The sequence below is a fragment of the Gadus chalcogrammus genome, chromosome 8 (assembly GCF_026213295.1).
Source record: "Gadus chalcogrammus isolate NIFS_2021 chromosome 8, NIFS_Gcha_1.0, whole genome shotgun sequence".
Taxonomy (NCBI): Eukaryota; Metazoa; Chordata; class Actinopteri; order Gadiformes; family Gadidae; genus Gadus; species Gadus chalcogrammus.
Genome location: NC_079419.1, coordinates 599,786 through 616,777, shown reverse-complemented (window position 1 = coordinate 616,777; position 16,992 = coordinate 599,786). Strand labels below are relative to the sequence as shown.

General features: G+C 43.7%; 3 protein-coding genes across 4 annotated transcripts in view; all 3 read left to right on the top strand.

Annotated features, from left to right (window-relative positions):
- LOC130387629 (C-C chemokine receptor type 3-like) overlaps nucleotides 1-16,992 on the top strand; it is a 38,125-nt gene that overhangs the window by 1,606 nt on the left and 19,527 nt on the right. The window lies entirely within an intron of this gene.
- Nucleotides 4,854-7,054, top strand: LOC130387627 (C-C chemokine receptor type 3-like). Of its 2 annotated transcripts, none has more exons than XM_056596814.1 (2): nucleotides 4,854-4,934; nucleotides 5,534-7,054. In XM_056596814.1, exon 2 carries the CDS (start codon nucleotides 5,549-5,551, stop codon nucleotides 6,629-6,631), a length of 1,083 nt encoding a protein of 360 aa, XP_056452789.1. In that variant the 5' UTR covers nucleotides 4,854-4,934; nucleotides 5,534-5,548; the 3' UTR covers nucleotides 6,632-7,054. The 2 variants fall into 2 exon arrangements, with proteins under 2 accessions (XP_056452789.1, XP_056452790.1); XM_056596815.1 differs by having other exon boundaries at nucleotides 4,858-4,974.
- LOC130387623 (C-C chemokine receptor type 3-like) lies at nucleotides 12,998-15,837 on the top strand. The gene has a single exon (XM_056596810.1). The coding sequence runs from the start codon at nucleotides 13,607-13,609 to the stop codon at nucleotides 14,783-14,785; it is 1,179 nt and encodes a 392-aa protein (XP_056452785.1). The 5' UTR covers nucleotides 12,998-13,606; the 3' UTR covers nucleotides 14,786-15,837.

Sequence of the window (16,992 nt, the reverse complement as noted above, 5' to 3'; positions counted from 1 at the left end):
AAGACCAGGCGTAAATCCCGTTGGTGCAACCGGTGTTAGTTCCATTCTAACGCCAGGTCGTAACTAGGACCTACTAAGCAGTTACGACCAGGCTTAGTTACGCCCAGTTGGTGCAACCGGCCCCTGGAGAGAGAGAGAGAGAGAGAGAGGGGAAGAGAGAGAGGGAGAGGGGGGGGAGGGAGAGAGAGAGATAGAGAAAGAGAGAGATGGGTGGGGGAGAGAGAGAGAGGGAGAGAGAGAGATGGCAGAAGGACAGATTAACAGACAGACAGACTGACAGACTGACAGTAAGTAAGTAAAGTAAGTATAATTTATTTATAAGGCACATTTAAAAACAGTTTTCACTGGCCAAAGTGCCGTACATGGTGCAAAGAGGCATATAAAAGAACACATACCACATACATAGACATAGATAAAAACATATAAAATAAATGACGTATCCCAAAAGGGGAGGAAAGGCCAGGGAGGAAAGGTTGGTTTTAAGCCTAGATTTAAAAATGTTGATGGAAGGAGCGTTTCTGACTGCAGGCGGCAGCTCGTTCCAAAGGCGGGGGGCAGCCACAGCAAAAGCCCTGTCACCCCTCTGTTTTAGCCTAGTGCGCGGAACGTGCAGGAGACCCAAGCTACCTGATCTAAGGGACCTGGGTGCTGAGTGCTGGTGGATGAGCTCTGTGATGTACGGCGGGGCCAGGCCATTTAGGGCTTTAAAAAACATAAGTACGGTTTTAAAATGAATTCTGTGCTGGATGGGCAACCAGTGGAGGGATGCTAGGATGGGGGTTATATGATCCCGCTTTCTGGATCCAGTCAGCAGCCTTGCTGCGGAGCTCTGGACCAACTGAAGGCGAGAGAGGAGTGATTGAGGGAGTCCTAGGTAAAGGGAGTTGCAGTAATCCAGCCGTGATGTGATGATGGCATGTATAACTATTTCCAGATTGTGAATTGATAAATGGGGTTTCATCTTGGCAATGACTCTGAGCTGATAAAAACTGCTCTTGACTACAGCAGCAATTTGCTTGTCAAAGCAGAAATTTGAATCAAAGATGACAGCCAGGTTTCTGGAGTGGGGTTTGACGTAGGGGGAGAGAATACCTAAGTCGGCCGCGCGAGGGGCTTTCGATTTGGAAGGGCCAAAAATAATGAATTCCGTTTTGTCATTATTAATTTGGAGGAAGTTACTACCCATCCAAACTTTTACCTTCTCAAGGCAGTCAAGGAGGGTTTGGAGCGAGTCCGCAGATCTGAGAGGAAGATATAATTGCGAAAAAAAAATGCAATGAAAAGTGAAATGCAATGTTATGCTTCCTGATTATATTACCTAGAGGGAGTATGTATAGGCAGAAGAGGACCGGGCCTAAAATGGACCCCTGGGGAACCCCACAGGACACAGGGGCAGAGGGTGAGGAGAACTGTCCGATAGACACTGTTAAAAGATCTATTGGTGAGATAAGAGGAAAACCATTGAAGAGCTGTGCTACTGATACCAACTCCTGCTCTAGGTGCGACAAGAGAGTGTTGTGGTTGACAGTGTCGAAGGCGGCACTGAGGTCTAGTAAGATCAAAATGGCATTTTTCCAGAGTCTAGGTCATTCGTTACTTTCAGCAAGGCTGTCTCAGCGCTGTGACGTGATCTAAAACCTGATTGGAAGGGTTTCAAAATCTCGCCATGGTTTAAAAGGGCAATAGTTGTGATAAAACAACCTTTTCCCGGATTTTTTAAATAAAAGGTAATTTTGAGATGGGACGGTAGTTTTTTGGACATTTTGCATCCAGGTTATGATTTTTAAGCAGTGGCTGGACAATCGCCTGCTTAAAACTTGCTGGAACAAAACCACTGTTTACCATGTGGCGACCAAATGCGATATCAAAGAGCCAAATTTGGATTTGCAGGTTTTGATAGGGATGTTAGAGTAAATTAAGTCCTGAAGCCAATGTGGTTTAACTCGATTTTCTTCTAAAGAACGCCAGGCTACCTGTGCCGTCGGATTCATGTAGAGTATGTAGAGGTTGGTGGGTTGAGGACCAAAAATAAAATTGGAAATTTGGAAACCCAAGACCACCAGAAAGTTTATGCCGCTGCAAGATGGACATTTTGACCCGTGGGCGTTTCCCTTTCCAGACATATCTTGAGACAAATGTTTGCAGTTTCTCCCAGTGTCCAACAGGGGGTGCTAAGGGCACCATCGTACTACAGAAGTTAACCCGCGGTAGGATGCTCATTTTGATAATAGAAGCTGTGAGAACTCTGGCGCCCCCCTGGGGGGCGCCAGAGTTCTTCAGGGTGGGCGCGACGTGAGAAAAAAATAAACCCGAAAAAACCCCTGAAAGACGATGATTCAAATCATCAGTCGTACTTCAACTGTAGAAGTAACATAACTAAATCAATTTTCAACCGTTTATCTTCGTGCAAACCATTTAACAAATCTAAACACTTGTATCTTCAATAATATCGAAACGGAATTTTGATAGCAATTATACTTTTTTCAGAATCAGTTTTAGTTTCAAACCGGCGTCGTTTTCAGTTGCTTATAATAATTTAGGTCACCATAGCAACGCCGGTAAACAAACCCCGCCGAATTATTCGAATCTCTGGACTGAAAAGGCAGATCTGATTCGACTCCGAAAATTCAGAGTCGGGGACCCTGAATGAATCTGTAAACTGGCAGTTTACACAGATTAAGATGTTCAAATGTATTTAAAAAAGGTTAAGCTAAAACATGCTTAGATAAAGTTGTGAAATTGTGTTGTTTAAAAACGCAAAAAAGATGTTGTAATGTTTCAGAATATGTTTAAAAAATATGTTAAAAAATTTGTTTCAAATGTTTCAAAAATATGTTCCAAATGTTTTAAAATTATGATCGGAGATGTTTGAAATGTGTAAAATAATTAAAATAGCTTTCAAAACACAGGTATTTAGAAAAAAAATTGGGGGAGGGGGCTCAGCTGAATTTTTTTCTCTGAGGGGGGGCTCACTCTCTCACACTTTGAAAAACCCTGGTTTATACCATATTGATAAAGTGGATACATAATCCTGATGGAGACATTCCTGATAGCAGGGCTCATTTCTTGAACCTTTAAACCCTTTGTGTCGTGCATGTTGGTGCTAAAATTCTTGATACCTCAATGTTTTCTTCTGCTTTTTTTTTTTTTGGTCATTTTTTTGGCAGGAATCTATGATTAGCTTATAACTGTTATCAAGATAACATCTGGTGTGTGTGTGTGTGTGTGTGTGTGTGTGTGTGTGTGTGTGTGTGTGTGTGTGTGTGTGTGTGTGTGTGTGTGTGTGTGTGTGTGTGTGTGTGTGTGTGTGCATATGCATCAGAGCAGATTAGAGAAGTGCCCACTCATCAGCCTCTCTCCATTAGTGTTGAATCACTCTGCTCTTCCATTGCGCAACTCTCCGGTGTTGGTCGTAACAAGCCGTGTTCAAGCCAATGCCACTGCTATTTATTATTGGGACACAAATTATATTTGAATTCAAAGATCAAATGTGCTTGTCCTCGACATTATTATAATTATTATATGCATACGGGGTCGGCTTAGCTCAGGAGGTAGAGCAGTTGTCATGTAACCGAAAAGTTGCTAATTCAAACCCCAGCTCCTCCTAGCTGAGTGTTGATGTGTACCTGAGCAAGAAACTTAACCCTAACTGCTCCTGACCAGCTGGCTGTCGCCTTGCATGGTTGACTCTGCCGTCGTAGTGACTTTGGATAAAAGCGTCTGCTAAATGCCCTAATTGTATATATATATAATATTCTTAATATTTGTGTATGTATATCTGGAGTTCGTGACAAAAATAATTTCCCCCTGGGATTATTAAGTATTTATCTACCTATCATTTTGCCCTAATTAAACCACCTCTCCTTTTTTAAACCCAATGTTCAGCTCGTTGGAATCTCTTTCGTGCTTGCAAATCCAATGCTACTGGGATGTGATTTACCACATATCTGTTCAGTCAGAATCAGATATTCCTCTTCCCTGGCAATACCCCGTGATCACGCAGAGGGCAACATGCCCAATCCAGGGCACCGTTTACCTCAGTCACCCCCGGGACATCAGCAGCCTGCATGTTTGAATTCATCCAGCCGGCCCCCTCTACCTGCAGATCGCCACTCCATCCCATCATTTATCATCTTCTTTATGCTCTCTTCAGATGAACAGTGAAGTATTGCTGTTTGTCTGAACAAAGTACCACTGATGCATGATCACTGTGTCTTCTTCAAACAATGAAAATGAGACCATATTCTGAAATGCATGAGCTTACTTTAATTTGGCTTTAACACAGTTTTAATCATTAGAATTGCATGACTTACTGATTATATTGTTTTATATAATCAAACCTTTGTATTATATTGGATTACCTCAAAGAGGAAAACTAGGTCAATATTAAACTTTGCAAGGATAGCATATATAGCATTATATAGCCGTGTCACATATTTGAGTTGCTGTATAGCCTACTATAAAGATTGTTCCATTTTCCACTGTGGATGTGGGTATCCCTCTAGTTAAAATTACCACTCAACCGATATACATCTTAAATTAAATCCAGCAAGCCATGTTATGATTATTAATTATGATGATCATCGTAATGTATTGTACTGCCAAACAGTCTTGTTATGTTTACCACGTTGGGGTCAGCATGTACCAGTAAACTGTAGTATTATTTGTATGCGAAGTGCAAAACAAACACAATTTATTTGTATGAGAGGAAAAAACATTGAGTCCAGGCCAAGCTTCTGTTCAGTATTGGTGGCAGAATCACCGTATGTGCGAGAGTTGTCCATTTATAGCTGCGTAATGTAAATGGGGAGGATATCTCAGTTCCTGTTAAGCATAGATATGAGGGTTAAGGGGAAGGCCTTAACCCTCATATCTATGCTAAACACCCACAGCTCTTCACTCATCCACTCCTCCACATACGGAAATTCACATTGGTGAGTTATTTTGTTTAAGAAGAATCTTTTAAAAGCCAAAGTAAGTTCTCCTTTACACTAAAATGACTAGACGGTGGCCCGTCCACCTCCAGCATTATGTCATTATTATTATCAATCAATTATTAACTTTTGTAATTATGTTAAAGAATGGAGAAGACAAATTCAGGCTGCATTTATAACCATTTGGGCATAGAAAAGATCCTACATTAATTGTATTCACAGTGTGTGTTATGTTACTATATTTCTGCAGTCACAGAAACACCAAGTATGACACCTGAAAGCTGTCACTGTAGAGCTCTCAGCTATTGCCTTGCTTATTATATTAATAATATATCAAATATTTCTCATATTATATTAGAACTATGATATTATTATTATTATATATTAAAACATGTTAATCGTTTGTCAATTGTTTTTATCCCTTTTGTTCTTTTAACTGCAAAATATTAGTTCCAGACCATTAAAGCATAAAAGTGTTTTAATTGTGTTGTCATTTGAAGCATCTCAAATACATGTCACCCAAGTAAATGAATATATCGATTGGCACAGCATTCAATCATATGAGACTTATTATTAATGTGTTTTTCCATCTACCACAGGTTTAAGCAATAACCATGGCGGATGAGCAGGATGACTATTTCTTTGATCTGTCTAACTACAGTGAGAACACAAGCGATCCATCTTACGTGGTTGACGAGAACGTCGAACACTGCTCTACATCTAACGTCAACGAATTTGGCTCGGCCATCATTCCTTATTTCTACTACATCAACTTCCTCCTGAGTTACTTAGGCAACTGGCTTGTTTTGTTCATCATCGTCAAGCTTGAGAAGGTCAACAGCGTCACCAACATCTTCCTCATCAATCTGGTCACCTCCAACATCCTGTTTGCATCCAGCTTCCCCTTCCTGGCCAAATACCATTCCTCAGAGTGGATCTTCGGCACGGTGCTTTGCAAGTTGGTCAGCAGTGCCCATCTGATTGGTTTCTACAGTTCCATCCTCTTCCTCACCCTGATGACCTTTGACCGCTACCTGGCCGTGGTGCACGCGGTGTCCGCTGCCAAGAGCAGGAAGAGGTCGTACGCCATCGGGGCGTCGTTGATCGTTTGGTTCATCAGTGTGCTGGCCAGTCTCAATGAGCTGGTGTTCAAAGGCGTGCGGAAGCACAGCGAGCAGGGCCTGATGTGTGAGGAGACAGGATACCACGCCGACGTCATCAAACAGTGGAATCTGGTCAGCTACTACATGCAGTTCCTCCTCTTCTTCCTGCTGCCCCTCTTCATGGTGATGTACTGCTACACCTGCATCACCGTGCGGATCATGTCCACTCGCATGAGGGAGAAATGGCGCTCGGTGAAGCTGATATTCATCATCATGTTCACCTTCTTCGTTTGCTGGACTCCCTATAACATCGTGATCCTGCTGAAGGCCATTCAGATCTCCACAGCCGACGATGCAAACCGGAAGTGCGATCAGGTCGAGGCGTTGAACTATGCGTTGTACGTGACCAGAAACATAGCGTTCTTGTATTGTTGCATCAGCCCCATGTTCTACTCCTTTGTGGGTAAGCGGTTTCAGAGTCACTTCAGGAAGCTGTTGTCGAAGAACATGCCTTGTCTGCCACGTCACTTCAGACCCGCAAGTCTGAGCAGCAATTCCACCTCACGAAGGACGTCCCACACAAACGACTTTTAACATTTAGGAGACAATTGACTTTGTTTTAATTTGAAAAAATTGAATGATGATTATTGTTTTGTCCGTTTTACATTTAAATGTAGTCATTTAGCATATACCTTGTAAATGAATATCTAATGATCAATTGAAATTATGTAGCCGTCTTTTTTAAGGCACTCAAAGCGCGTTAATCAGTTAGTTTGTTTATTAATAATAAATAATAATAATAATACAGAGCACATTACATTCGAAAATCTCAAAGTGCTACAGAGTAAAAAAAGCAAAGAAAAAAAAAGGGTTGTTAAAACATATAATGCATAAACAGTCAAAGAGGAATTTGCTAAAGGGTTTTTTAAAAAGATAAGTCTTAAGGTTTTGTTTAAAAACAGCTGTAGTCTGTGGGGCCTTCAGGTGGTCAGGGAGGCCGTTCCATAGTCTGTGGGGCCTTCAGGTGGTCAGGGGGGGCGTTCCAAAGTCTGGGGGCCTTCAGGTGGTCAGGGAGGGCGTTCCATAGTCTGGGGGCCTTCAGGTGGTCAGGGAGGGGGTTCCATAGTCTGGGGGGCCTTCAGGTGGTCAGGGAGGGCGTTCCATAGTCTGGGGGCCTTCAGGTGGTCAGGGAGGGCGTTCCATAGTCTGGGGGCCTTCAGGTGGTCAGGGAGGGCGTTCCATAGTCTGGGGGCCTTCAGGTGGTCAGGGAGGGCGTTCCATAGTCTGGGGGGCCTTCAGGTGGTCAGGGAGGGCGTTCCATAGTCTGTGGGGCCTTCAGGTGGTCAGGGAGGGCGTTCCATAGTCTGGGGGCCTTCAGGTGGTCAGGGAGGGCGTTCCATAATCTGGGGGCCTTCAGGTGGTCAGGGAGGGCGTTCCATAGTCTGGGGGGCCTTCAGGTGGTCAGGGAGGGCGTTCCATAGTCTGGGGGGCCTTCAGGTGGTCAGGGAGGGCGTTCCATAGTCTGGGGGGCCTTCAGGTGGTCAGGGAGGGCGTTCCATAGTCTGGGGGGCCTTCAGGTGGTCAGGGAGGGCGTTCCATAGTCTGGGGGGCCTTCAGGTGGTCAGGGAGGGCGTTCCATAGTCTGGGGGGCCTTCAGGTGGTCAGGGAGGGCGTTCCATAGTCTGGGGGCAGCAGCGGAGAAAGCCCGATCGCCCACGGTGCGGAGCTTGGTCTTAGGTGGTCTGAGGGTGTGTGCTAAATGCTGATGCAGAGCGAAGGGTGTGGAGGTGGTCTGGGGGGTGAGGAACTCCTAGAGGTAGGGGGGGGCATGTCCGTGGATGCCCTGGTGGGTGAGGGGGGAGACCTTGTATTCAATTCTGAATGTGACAGGGAGCCAGTGAAGGGATTTCAGGATGGGGTTGATGTTTTCAATATTTGCGTACCCTCATCAGGATCCTGGCAGCGCTGTTTTGTATGTACTGGAGCTTCTGGATGCTCTTGCCAGAGATCCCGATGAGGAGTGCATTGCATTAATCCGACCTGGAGGAGACAAAGGCGTGGACGAGCTTCCCTGCATCTGCCTGGGTGAGTGTAGGCCGCAGTTTGGCAATGTTTTTGAGGTGGTAGAATGTGGTCTTGCGGAGGTGATTGATGTGGGTGTCTTAGTTCAATTGCTGGTCCATTTTCACACCCAGGTTGGTGACAGATATGGAAGGGGGGATGTTTCGGCCAGAGAAAGTGTTGCTGGTAATGTGGGAGGAGCGGAGCTGATGTGGTGGGCTGATGAGGATGGCTTCTGTCTTAGAGCTGTTCAATTGAATAAAGTTGAGCTTTATCTACGCCTCTATCTCCTCCAGGCAGGTGGTCAATGTGGATGTTGGCAGGGGGCAAGAAGGAGTGGGGGTGGTTCAGAGGTACAGCTGTGTGTCATCAGCATAGCAATGGTAGGATAGCCCATGCCTGCTGATGACGCTGCCCAGGGGGAGCATGTAGACGGAGAAAAGGGTGGGGCCAAACACCGAGCCCTGGGGGACACCAGAGGTGACACTGTGGGTGTGTGATTTAGCTTTCCCCAGGGCGACGTGCTCGGTTCTGCCGGTGAGGTAAGAGGTATTAGTTGTCCCCTAAAGGAAATTATTTTTCCGAGCTACCGCAACTCCACGTCTACCGTCACTCTTCCAACACTTAAAATATATGTTGATAGATATGTTTAAAATAATCTCCAGCTCTTCTTTTATGTCGTAGCTCTTAATAGTGCTCCGACGGCTGCTTTGCCTTGTTCCTATTTTTAAGATGTGTGATCGGGAAGCAATATTTGGGGTTCAGCTTCATAGTTGAAAGTATAAAGTATCTGCAAATAAATGTAATGTAGTGAATAAAAAACATTATGTTCTTAATGTTAATTTTCCTAATTTTAATAAAGAAAAATATTTTCTTAATGTTTGTTTCTTAAATACTCTTGGACAAATGTGCTATTACAGAGTGATATTCCTAAGTTGTGAACTGTGCCAGAACCCTTTTTTTTTTATCTATGGTTATTATAAAATGGTTAAACCTAGTAAAAACTCACCCATTTATTTTTCCAAACTGATTTAATTACAAATCAATGAATGGAGATGGCTTTTTATAGAAGGACATTTCTATTCCACGCAAAGTATAATGAACACTGAAAAATTAGATCAGAATTCGTCAGTGTTCGCTATGTTCAACTGCAAGCAAATTCAAGCTCAATTCTAAAGGAGTTGTGTCGCCCTCTAGTGGTGATTTAAGAATTCCCTCACCGGGCTTAGAATGCAAATCAATACTAGAGGGCGACATAAGAATGGAGCTTGAATCCGACTTCAGCTAACTCGGATTCAAGCTCAGGCTAAGGTTACTTGCTGCCACTGCACATCATCATGCAGTTAGGTGAGTGCTACAAGCAACGCTCCACTATTGTTGGGATGAACCCTGAATTTGACCTTGAAAAGTGTTTGAGATGTATCATTACTAAAAAGTGGCAACCCTGCACACAAGCACACATAATGAGGAAATATTTCAGATCATTTAAAGATGGTGAGGAACTGAGTGTTCTATCCAACTCTGTGTCAAACTGAGGGGGTTTAGCGAAATTAAGGTTTTATCAAGCCAAATGATTCTCATCAGTAACATGGAAACACAACAAAGCATTGCATTCAATACAGCTGCAGGTTAAGGCTCTCATTTGAACCCGAATTTGGCAGATGATTAAAAGATAAATGTATAAACAACTCTAACAAAACCTCTTCTCAAGGTCTAATTATCTAATGTTTACCAAAACATGGTGGCCGTGAAGTGTCTGCTAATTGGAAGAAGGAGCTGGCTGAGCTCAGTTCTCTCAGCTCCTCCAGCTGGTCACTCCGTCCGGAGGTTGTCAGTGTGAAGGGTTGGCCGGACCCCCGGGAACGCCGGGGGCCCCCGGCCTGGAGGGGGGGCGCGGACCCCAAGGGCACCCGGGCCAGGACGGGCCCTGGGGCCACCCGGGGATGCCAGGGCATCGGGCCCCCCGAGGATCTAAAGGTGTGTTCTCAGACGAGAGGTGACTAGCTGTCATGATCCGCTCCTGGCTTTCCCTCCTACTGCCAGCTCTGTACTGTCATGATCCGCTCCTGGCTTTCCATCCGAACAGCCTTCTGTCCCTGACCCCTCTGCCTGCTCGCCCCTTGTCTGTCTCCAGTTCGCTTGGATTCCCTCCCCGGAGGTCTCTGCTAGAAGGTCGGACTGTTTTGGCTAGCTCAGGTTGTGGACTATTCTTGTGTACCTTCTGTGGATTTTAAGACCGTTTGGACAATAATCTTTTGAACTGTTCCAACGCTGGTCTTAGTCTGTGCTGTTCTTGGGTCCAACCTCGCGCCCATTACACTAGCGTCTGCCTACTGGGTTCCCCTAGACTGGGTACCCCCAGCCCATTTTGCCCTGCAGAAGGGTCTGAAGAAGAGCAACACATTTCTTTCTGCCTCCGATATGTTTTTGCAGGAGCCAATCACCAAGCTGGATTTTCCCCCTGGGGGGCTATTGGCTGGTTTAACACAATGACGACAGGGAAGCGACGGCAAGCAGCCAATTGCGTACAGAGTCATTTGAACTGGCCCGTTGATCACGCCTCTTGTGCTGAAGGAAATGACAGCAGCTTCCCCATCTACGATTGAGCTTGGTCTGGCAATAGCCGTGCTAGGGTTCCCCCACACGTTGATGTGGGGGCCCTAGCTCCTGGATTCCCCCACAGGGTGGCGTGGAGGCCCTAGCTCCTGGGATCCCCCACAGGGTGGCGTGGGGGCCCTAGCTCCTGGGTTCCCCCACAGGGTGGCGTGGGGGCCCCTGATGTCGCGCAGACCCTGACAAGCAGAAGGCGGCAGTAGGGTCGCGCTCATGTATGCGCTAAAATTCTTGATACCTCATTGTTTTCTTCTGCTTTTTTGTCTTTTCTTTTGGCATGAATCTATGATTAGCTTATAACTGTTAACGAGATGACACATCTGGTGTGTGTGTGTGTGTGTGTGTGTGTGTGTGTGTGTGTGTGTGTGTGTGTGTGTGTGTGTGTGTGTGTGTGTGTGTGTGTGTGTGTGTGTACATGCATCAGAGCAGATCAGAGAAGTGCCCACTCTTCAGCCTCTCTTCATTAGTGTTGAAACACCCCCCTGCTCTGCTATTGCGTAACTCTCCAGGGTTGGTCGTCACAAGCCGTGTTCAAGCCAATGCCACTGCCATTTATTTGTGGGACACAAATTATGTTTGAATTCAAAGATCAAGGGTGCATGTCCTCAACATTTTTCCCTAATTAAACCACCTCTCCCTTTTTAAACCCAATGTTCAGCTCGTTTGAATCTCTTTTGTGCTTGCAAATCCAATGCTACTGGGATGTGATTTACCACATATCTGTTCAGTCAGAATCAGATATTCCTCTTCCCTGGCAATACCCCGTGATCACGCAGAGGGCAACATGCCCAATCCAGGGCACCGTTTACCTCAGTCACCCCCAGGACATCAGCAGCCTGCATGTTTGAATTCATCCAGCCGGCCCCCTCTACCTGCAGATCGCCACTCCATCCCATCATTTCCAGGGTAAAGGAACCCTAAGATGCACTCATTTCCCGTACCGATGTGTCATTATTACCAACATTGCTCTTTCATCATGTGTGACGATGATAACATCCTCTGGAACTCTTAAACTGGAGAAGAGCGACCCAACTCAAGGGTGAACCTGGTAAAGACAAACCCAGTAACCTGTCTGTGTGTGACATCCATCATTACTTTAATCCTTTACCCATTCCACAGGTGTCACGGTGTGGACATCCCCTCTCCAAGAGATCAAAGGCATTATACTATCATGAATCGTCTGGAGCTGCTTTTGTTTTTAGTTTTTTGCTTTGCTTACAGTTGATTTAACAGCTGATTGTTCCTATGTTGGCTTTGGAATTATGTTTTTCCCATGAAGAAATGTTTTCAGACATTCAAAAAGTTTACCTAACGTAATGAACGTAATTAAAACGGTTCTGTGATTGCGTGATATAATGTACCTCCAAGATACCAGTTGGCTTTTTCTTTTAAGTATTATACTTATTTATTAACCTTTCCAACCAGTGTTTGGATTTTGAATCTTGTAATGTACACAAATGTCGATTTTGAATCTTGTAATGTACCCTTGAAGTATATGGGTACTTGTTTTAGTCAATTTATCATATTTTTTATGCTCTTTTCACATGAACAGTGAAGTATTGCAGTTTGTCTGAACAAAGTGCCACTGATGCATGATCACTGTGTCTTCTTCAAACAATGAAAATGAGACCATATTCTGAAATGCATGAGCTTACTTTATTTTGGTTTTACTACGGTTTCAATCATTAGAATTGCATGACTTACTGATAATATTGTTTCATAGATTCAAACCATTGTATTATATTGGACTAGGAAAACTAGGTCAGTATTAAACTATGTAGGGATAGCATATATAGCTGTGTCACATATTTGAATTGCTGTTTAGCCTACTATAAAGATTGTTCCATTTTCCACTGTGGAGGTGGGTATCCCTCTAGTTAAAATCACCAGACTCATTACGATATACATCTTAAACTAAATCCAGCCAGCCATGTAAAGATTATTAATTATGATAATCATCACAATCTATTGTAATGCCAAACAGTCTTGTTATGTTTACCACGTTGGGGTCAGCATGTACCAGTAAGCTGTCGTATTTGTATGAAAAGTGCTAATCAAACGGTGCTTTAGATTACATCATTATCAGTATTTGACTTTATAAAGTATGAGTGTAAAACACATCGAGTCCAGGCCAAGCTTCTGTTCAGTATTGGTGCCAGAATCATCGTATGGGCGAGAGGTGTCCTTTTAAAGTTGCGTAATGTAAATGGGGAGGATATCTCAGTTCCTCTTAAGAACTATCCCTTAACCCTCATGTCTATGCTCAACACCCACAGCTCTTCACTCATCCACTCCTCCACACACGGAAATCAACATTGGTGAGTTATTTTGTTTAAGAAGAATCTTTTAAAAGCCAAATTAAGTTCTCCCTTTACACTGAAATGACTAGACGGTGGCCCGTCCACCTCCAGCAATATGTCATTATGTATTATTATCAATCAATTATTAGCATTCGTATTTTTTTTAAAGAATGGAGAAGACAAGCTGCAATTACAGCCAATAAAATAATGAGTAAGAAACATGATTTGGGCATAGAACAGATCCTACATTAATTTGTACAGTGTTATATGTGAGGCATGTATGCACAGTGTGTGTTATAACTATATTTCTGCAGTCACCGAAACACTATGTTTGATACCTGAAAGCTGTCACTGTAGAGCTCTCAGCTATTGTCTTGCTTATTATATTAATAATATATTAAATATTTCTCATATTATATTAGAACTATTATATTATTATTATTATCATCATTTGTTCTTTTAACTGCAAAATATTTGATCCAGACCTTTTAAGTATAAAAGTGTTTTAATTGTGTTGTCATTTGAAGCTCCACTTCAGAGCAGCTAATGCTTGATGGGCACAGCCTTCCGTCTCAAATGCATATCACCCATGTAGATGAATACATCGATTTGCACAGCATTCAATCATATGAGACTTATTAATATGTTTTTCCATCTACCACAGGTTCAAGCAATAACCATGGAGTATGAGGATAATTATGATGATTATGAGGATAAAAAATACTTGGATATGCTTAACAACAGCGAAAACGCAAGCTATCAATCTTGCGATGGCGGGCTCGTCCAACACTGCTTTTCAGCAAACGTCAACAAATTTGCGGCCATCACTCCTTATTTCTACTACATCAACTTCCTCCTGAGTTACTTAGGCAACTGGCTTGTTTTGTTCATCATCGTCAAGCTTGAGAAGGTCAACAGCGTCACCAACATCTTCCTCATCAATCTGGTCACCTCCAACATCCTGTTTGCATCCAGCTTCCCCTTCCTGGCCAAATACCATTCCTCAGAGTGGATCTTCGGCACGGTGCTTTGCAAGTTGGTCAGCAGTGCCCATCTGATTGGTTTCTACAGTTCCATCCTCTTCCTCACCCTGATGACCTTTGACCGCTACCTGGCCGTGGTGCACGCGGTGTCCGCTGCCAAGAGCAGGAAGAGGGCGTACGCCATCGGGGCGTCGTTGATCGTTTGGTTCATCAGTGTGCTGGCCAGTCTCAATGAGCTGGTGTTCAAAGGCGTGTGGAAGCACAGCAAGCACGGCCTGATGTGTGAGGAGACAGGATACCACGCCGACGTCGTCGAACAGTGGAATCTGGTCAGCTACTACATGCAGTTCCTCCTCTTCTTCCTGCTGCCCCTCTTCATGGTGATGTACTGCTACACCTGCATCACCGTGCGGATCATGTCCACTCGCATGAGGGAGAAATGGCGCTCGGTGAAGCTGATATTCATCATCATGATCACCTTCTTCGTTTGCTGGACTCCCTATAACATCGTGATCCTGCTGAAGGCCATTCAGATCTCCACAACCGACGATGCAAACCGGAAGTGCGATCAGGTCGAGGCGTTGAACTATGCGTTGTACGTGACCAGAAACATAGCGTTCTTGTATTGTTGCATCAGCCCCATGTTCTATTCCTTTGTGGGTAAGCGGTTACAGAGTCACTTCAGGAAGCTGTTGTTGAAGAACATGCCTTGTCTGGCACGTCATTTCAGACCCGCTAGTCTGAGCAGCAAGTCCACCGCACAAAGGACGTCCCACACAAACGACTTATAACATGTGGGAGACAATTTACTTTGTTTGAATTGGATAATTGGATGGGAAAACAGGAAATTTGATTTGTTTTGTCAGTTTTACATTTAAATGTAGTCATTTAGCATATACCTTGTAAATAAATATCTAATAATTAATTGCAATTATGTAGCCCTCTCTTTTAAGGCACTCAAAGCGCTTTAATCAGTTCGTTTTTTTATTAATAATAAATAATAATAATACATATTATTTTTAGAGCACTTTACATTCGAAAATCTCAAAGTGCTACAGAGATAAAAAAAGAAAGAAAAAGGTTGTTGAAACATATACAGTAAAAGACAAATTAGCTAAAGGCTGTTTTAAAAAGACTCAAGGTTTCGTTTAAAAGCAGCTGTAGTCTGTGGGGCCTTCAGGTGGTCAGGGAGGGCGTTCCATAGTCTTGGAGCAGCAGCGGAGAAAGCCCGATCGCCCAGGGTGCGGAGGTTGGTCTTAGGTGGTCTGAGGGTGTGTGTTGATGCACAGTGAAGGGCATGGGCGTCAGTTTGGTTTGAAATGTGCTGGGGACAGAGACGCATTCGGAAGTACATTTTCAGAAGTGCTGGGTACAATGAGGATGCACTCTTTTTTCTCTCTATAGTGTCGGTAATGAAAGGTTCTGAAAGACGGCGTACCGATGTAGCTAATTACAAATGAATAAAATGTATACAAAATCTGTCTGGCACGTTTAATGAAGAAAACGTTTCCAAAAAGCATCGGACATATGACCCACTATGTTCTGCTCCATGTATCAAATGTGGACGTGACATGATATGGCTAAGCTAACAGCTACTATTTACAGACATAATGCAGATAAATACTGTCCCATAGACAAAACAGCTCCATGTGTTTGTGATTGTATCTGTGTACGTGTAAGAGGGACACAGAGAGAGAAGAGTCAAGAATCAAGTATTTATTTTAGACAAAAATCCAAGTATTATTTGAATTTTTTTTTTTTTTTATTAATTAAAGATCGATCCAGACATTTTTGGATCGATATCGTGCTTTTTGAGCATGAATCGATATCGGATCGCGGATCTATTTTTTGAACACAGCCCTAGTAAACAAGAGGAGCTAGGAAAGGAATTTAACTGTGTGTTCAAGTTCAGAAGGGACAACGTGTGGCTACACACAGCACTACAAAAGTAGTGCTGTGTGTAGCCACACGGATTGAAAAAGAAAAAAATATTTGTTGCACAGCTGAACGCTGTATCACATCATGAGCTGGCTGTTCTCAATTCACAACACGCATTCCATCAAAACTAGCCTACATCAGGCGTTCTGACCAAAACTCATCCACTCCCCCCCAACATTATTCCAGAATTCAAGCAAAGCAAGAATGACCAAAAGTCACTTTGTGTCAACAAGAGACTGACTCCAACGACTATCAATTGCGTTAAAACAAAGTTAAAACAGCCGACCACTTGAATACAAAAAACACAAAAGACCCCGCAACAGCACCACCAAATCTTAAGCAATAAATATCGCCTTAACTTTATATATGTGGCAGTGGTCTGCAGATGCATCCCGTGGTGTAGCCTACCACATCCATTTAGTTCAACAGGTTATCGTTCTGATACTGTCCATGGTACAAGTAACTTGCTCTGGTGCTTCTTACCTATGCATTCAGGCTAAAATGACTTGATTCTCTGATGCCTCATCATCCCAGCCAAAGAGTATTGGTATTATTAGTAATGGCTATTTGCAAAATCGAAAAAATAGCTTCGCAAAGTGTCTTTTTCCAATGTATTTGTTATCATTCGTAGCGTGGATCAGCAGAGAAATAGTTTGCCATAGTCTTTGACGTCGCTTAGCAACCGAATACGCTGGGGTTGATAAATTACCGGACTGTAGAGTGATACAAATGATGTGAATCAGAGGCAAAAAAAAACACTTTCCTTGAGAGCGGTCAATATGGTGGACGTGAACATTCCGCTGCATTGAGAAGAGCCTTGTAATAAACAAAAATAATTGTCAGCTGAACGTTAGGAAGGCCCATGCAAGTGAATGGAGCAGTCTACAGCATTGAGAAGAGCCGTGTAATAAGTAAGGGATAATGTATAGAATGCCGGTCATTATCAGGAAATTAAGCCCCGACAGGGCGAACAGGACCCCGACGCGCAGCGAAGGTGTCTTGCTTCCCACAGAAGGGGCTTAATTTCGATAATGACCGGCGACGTTCTATACATTATCCC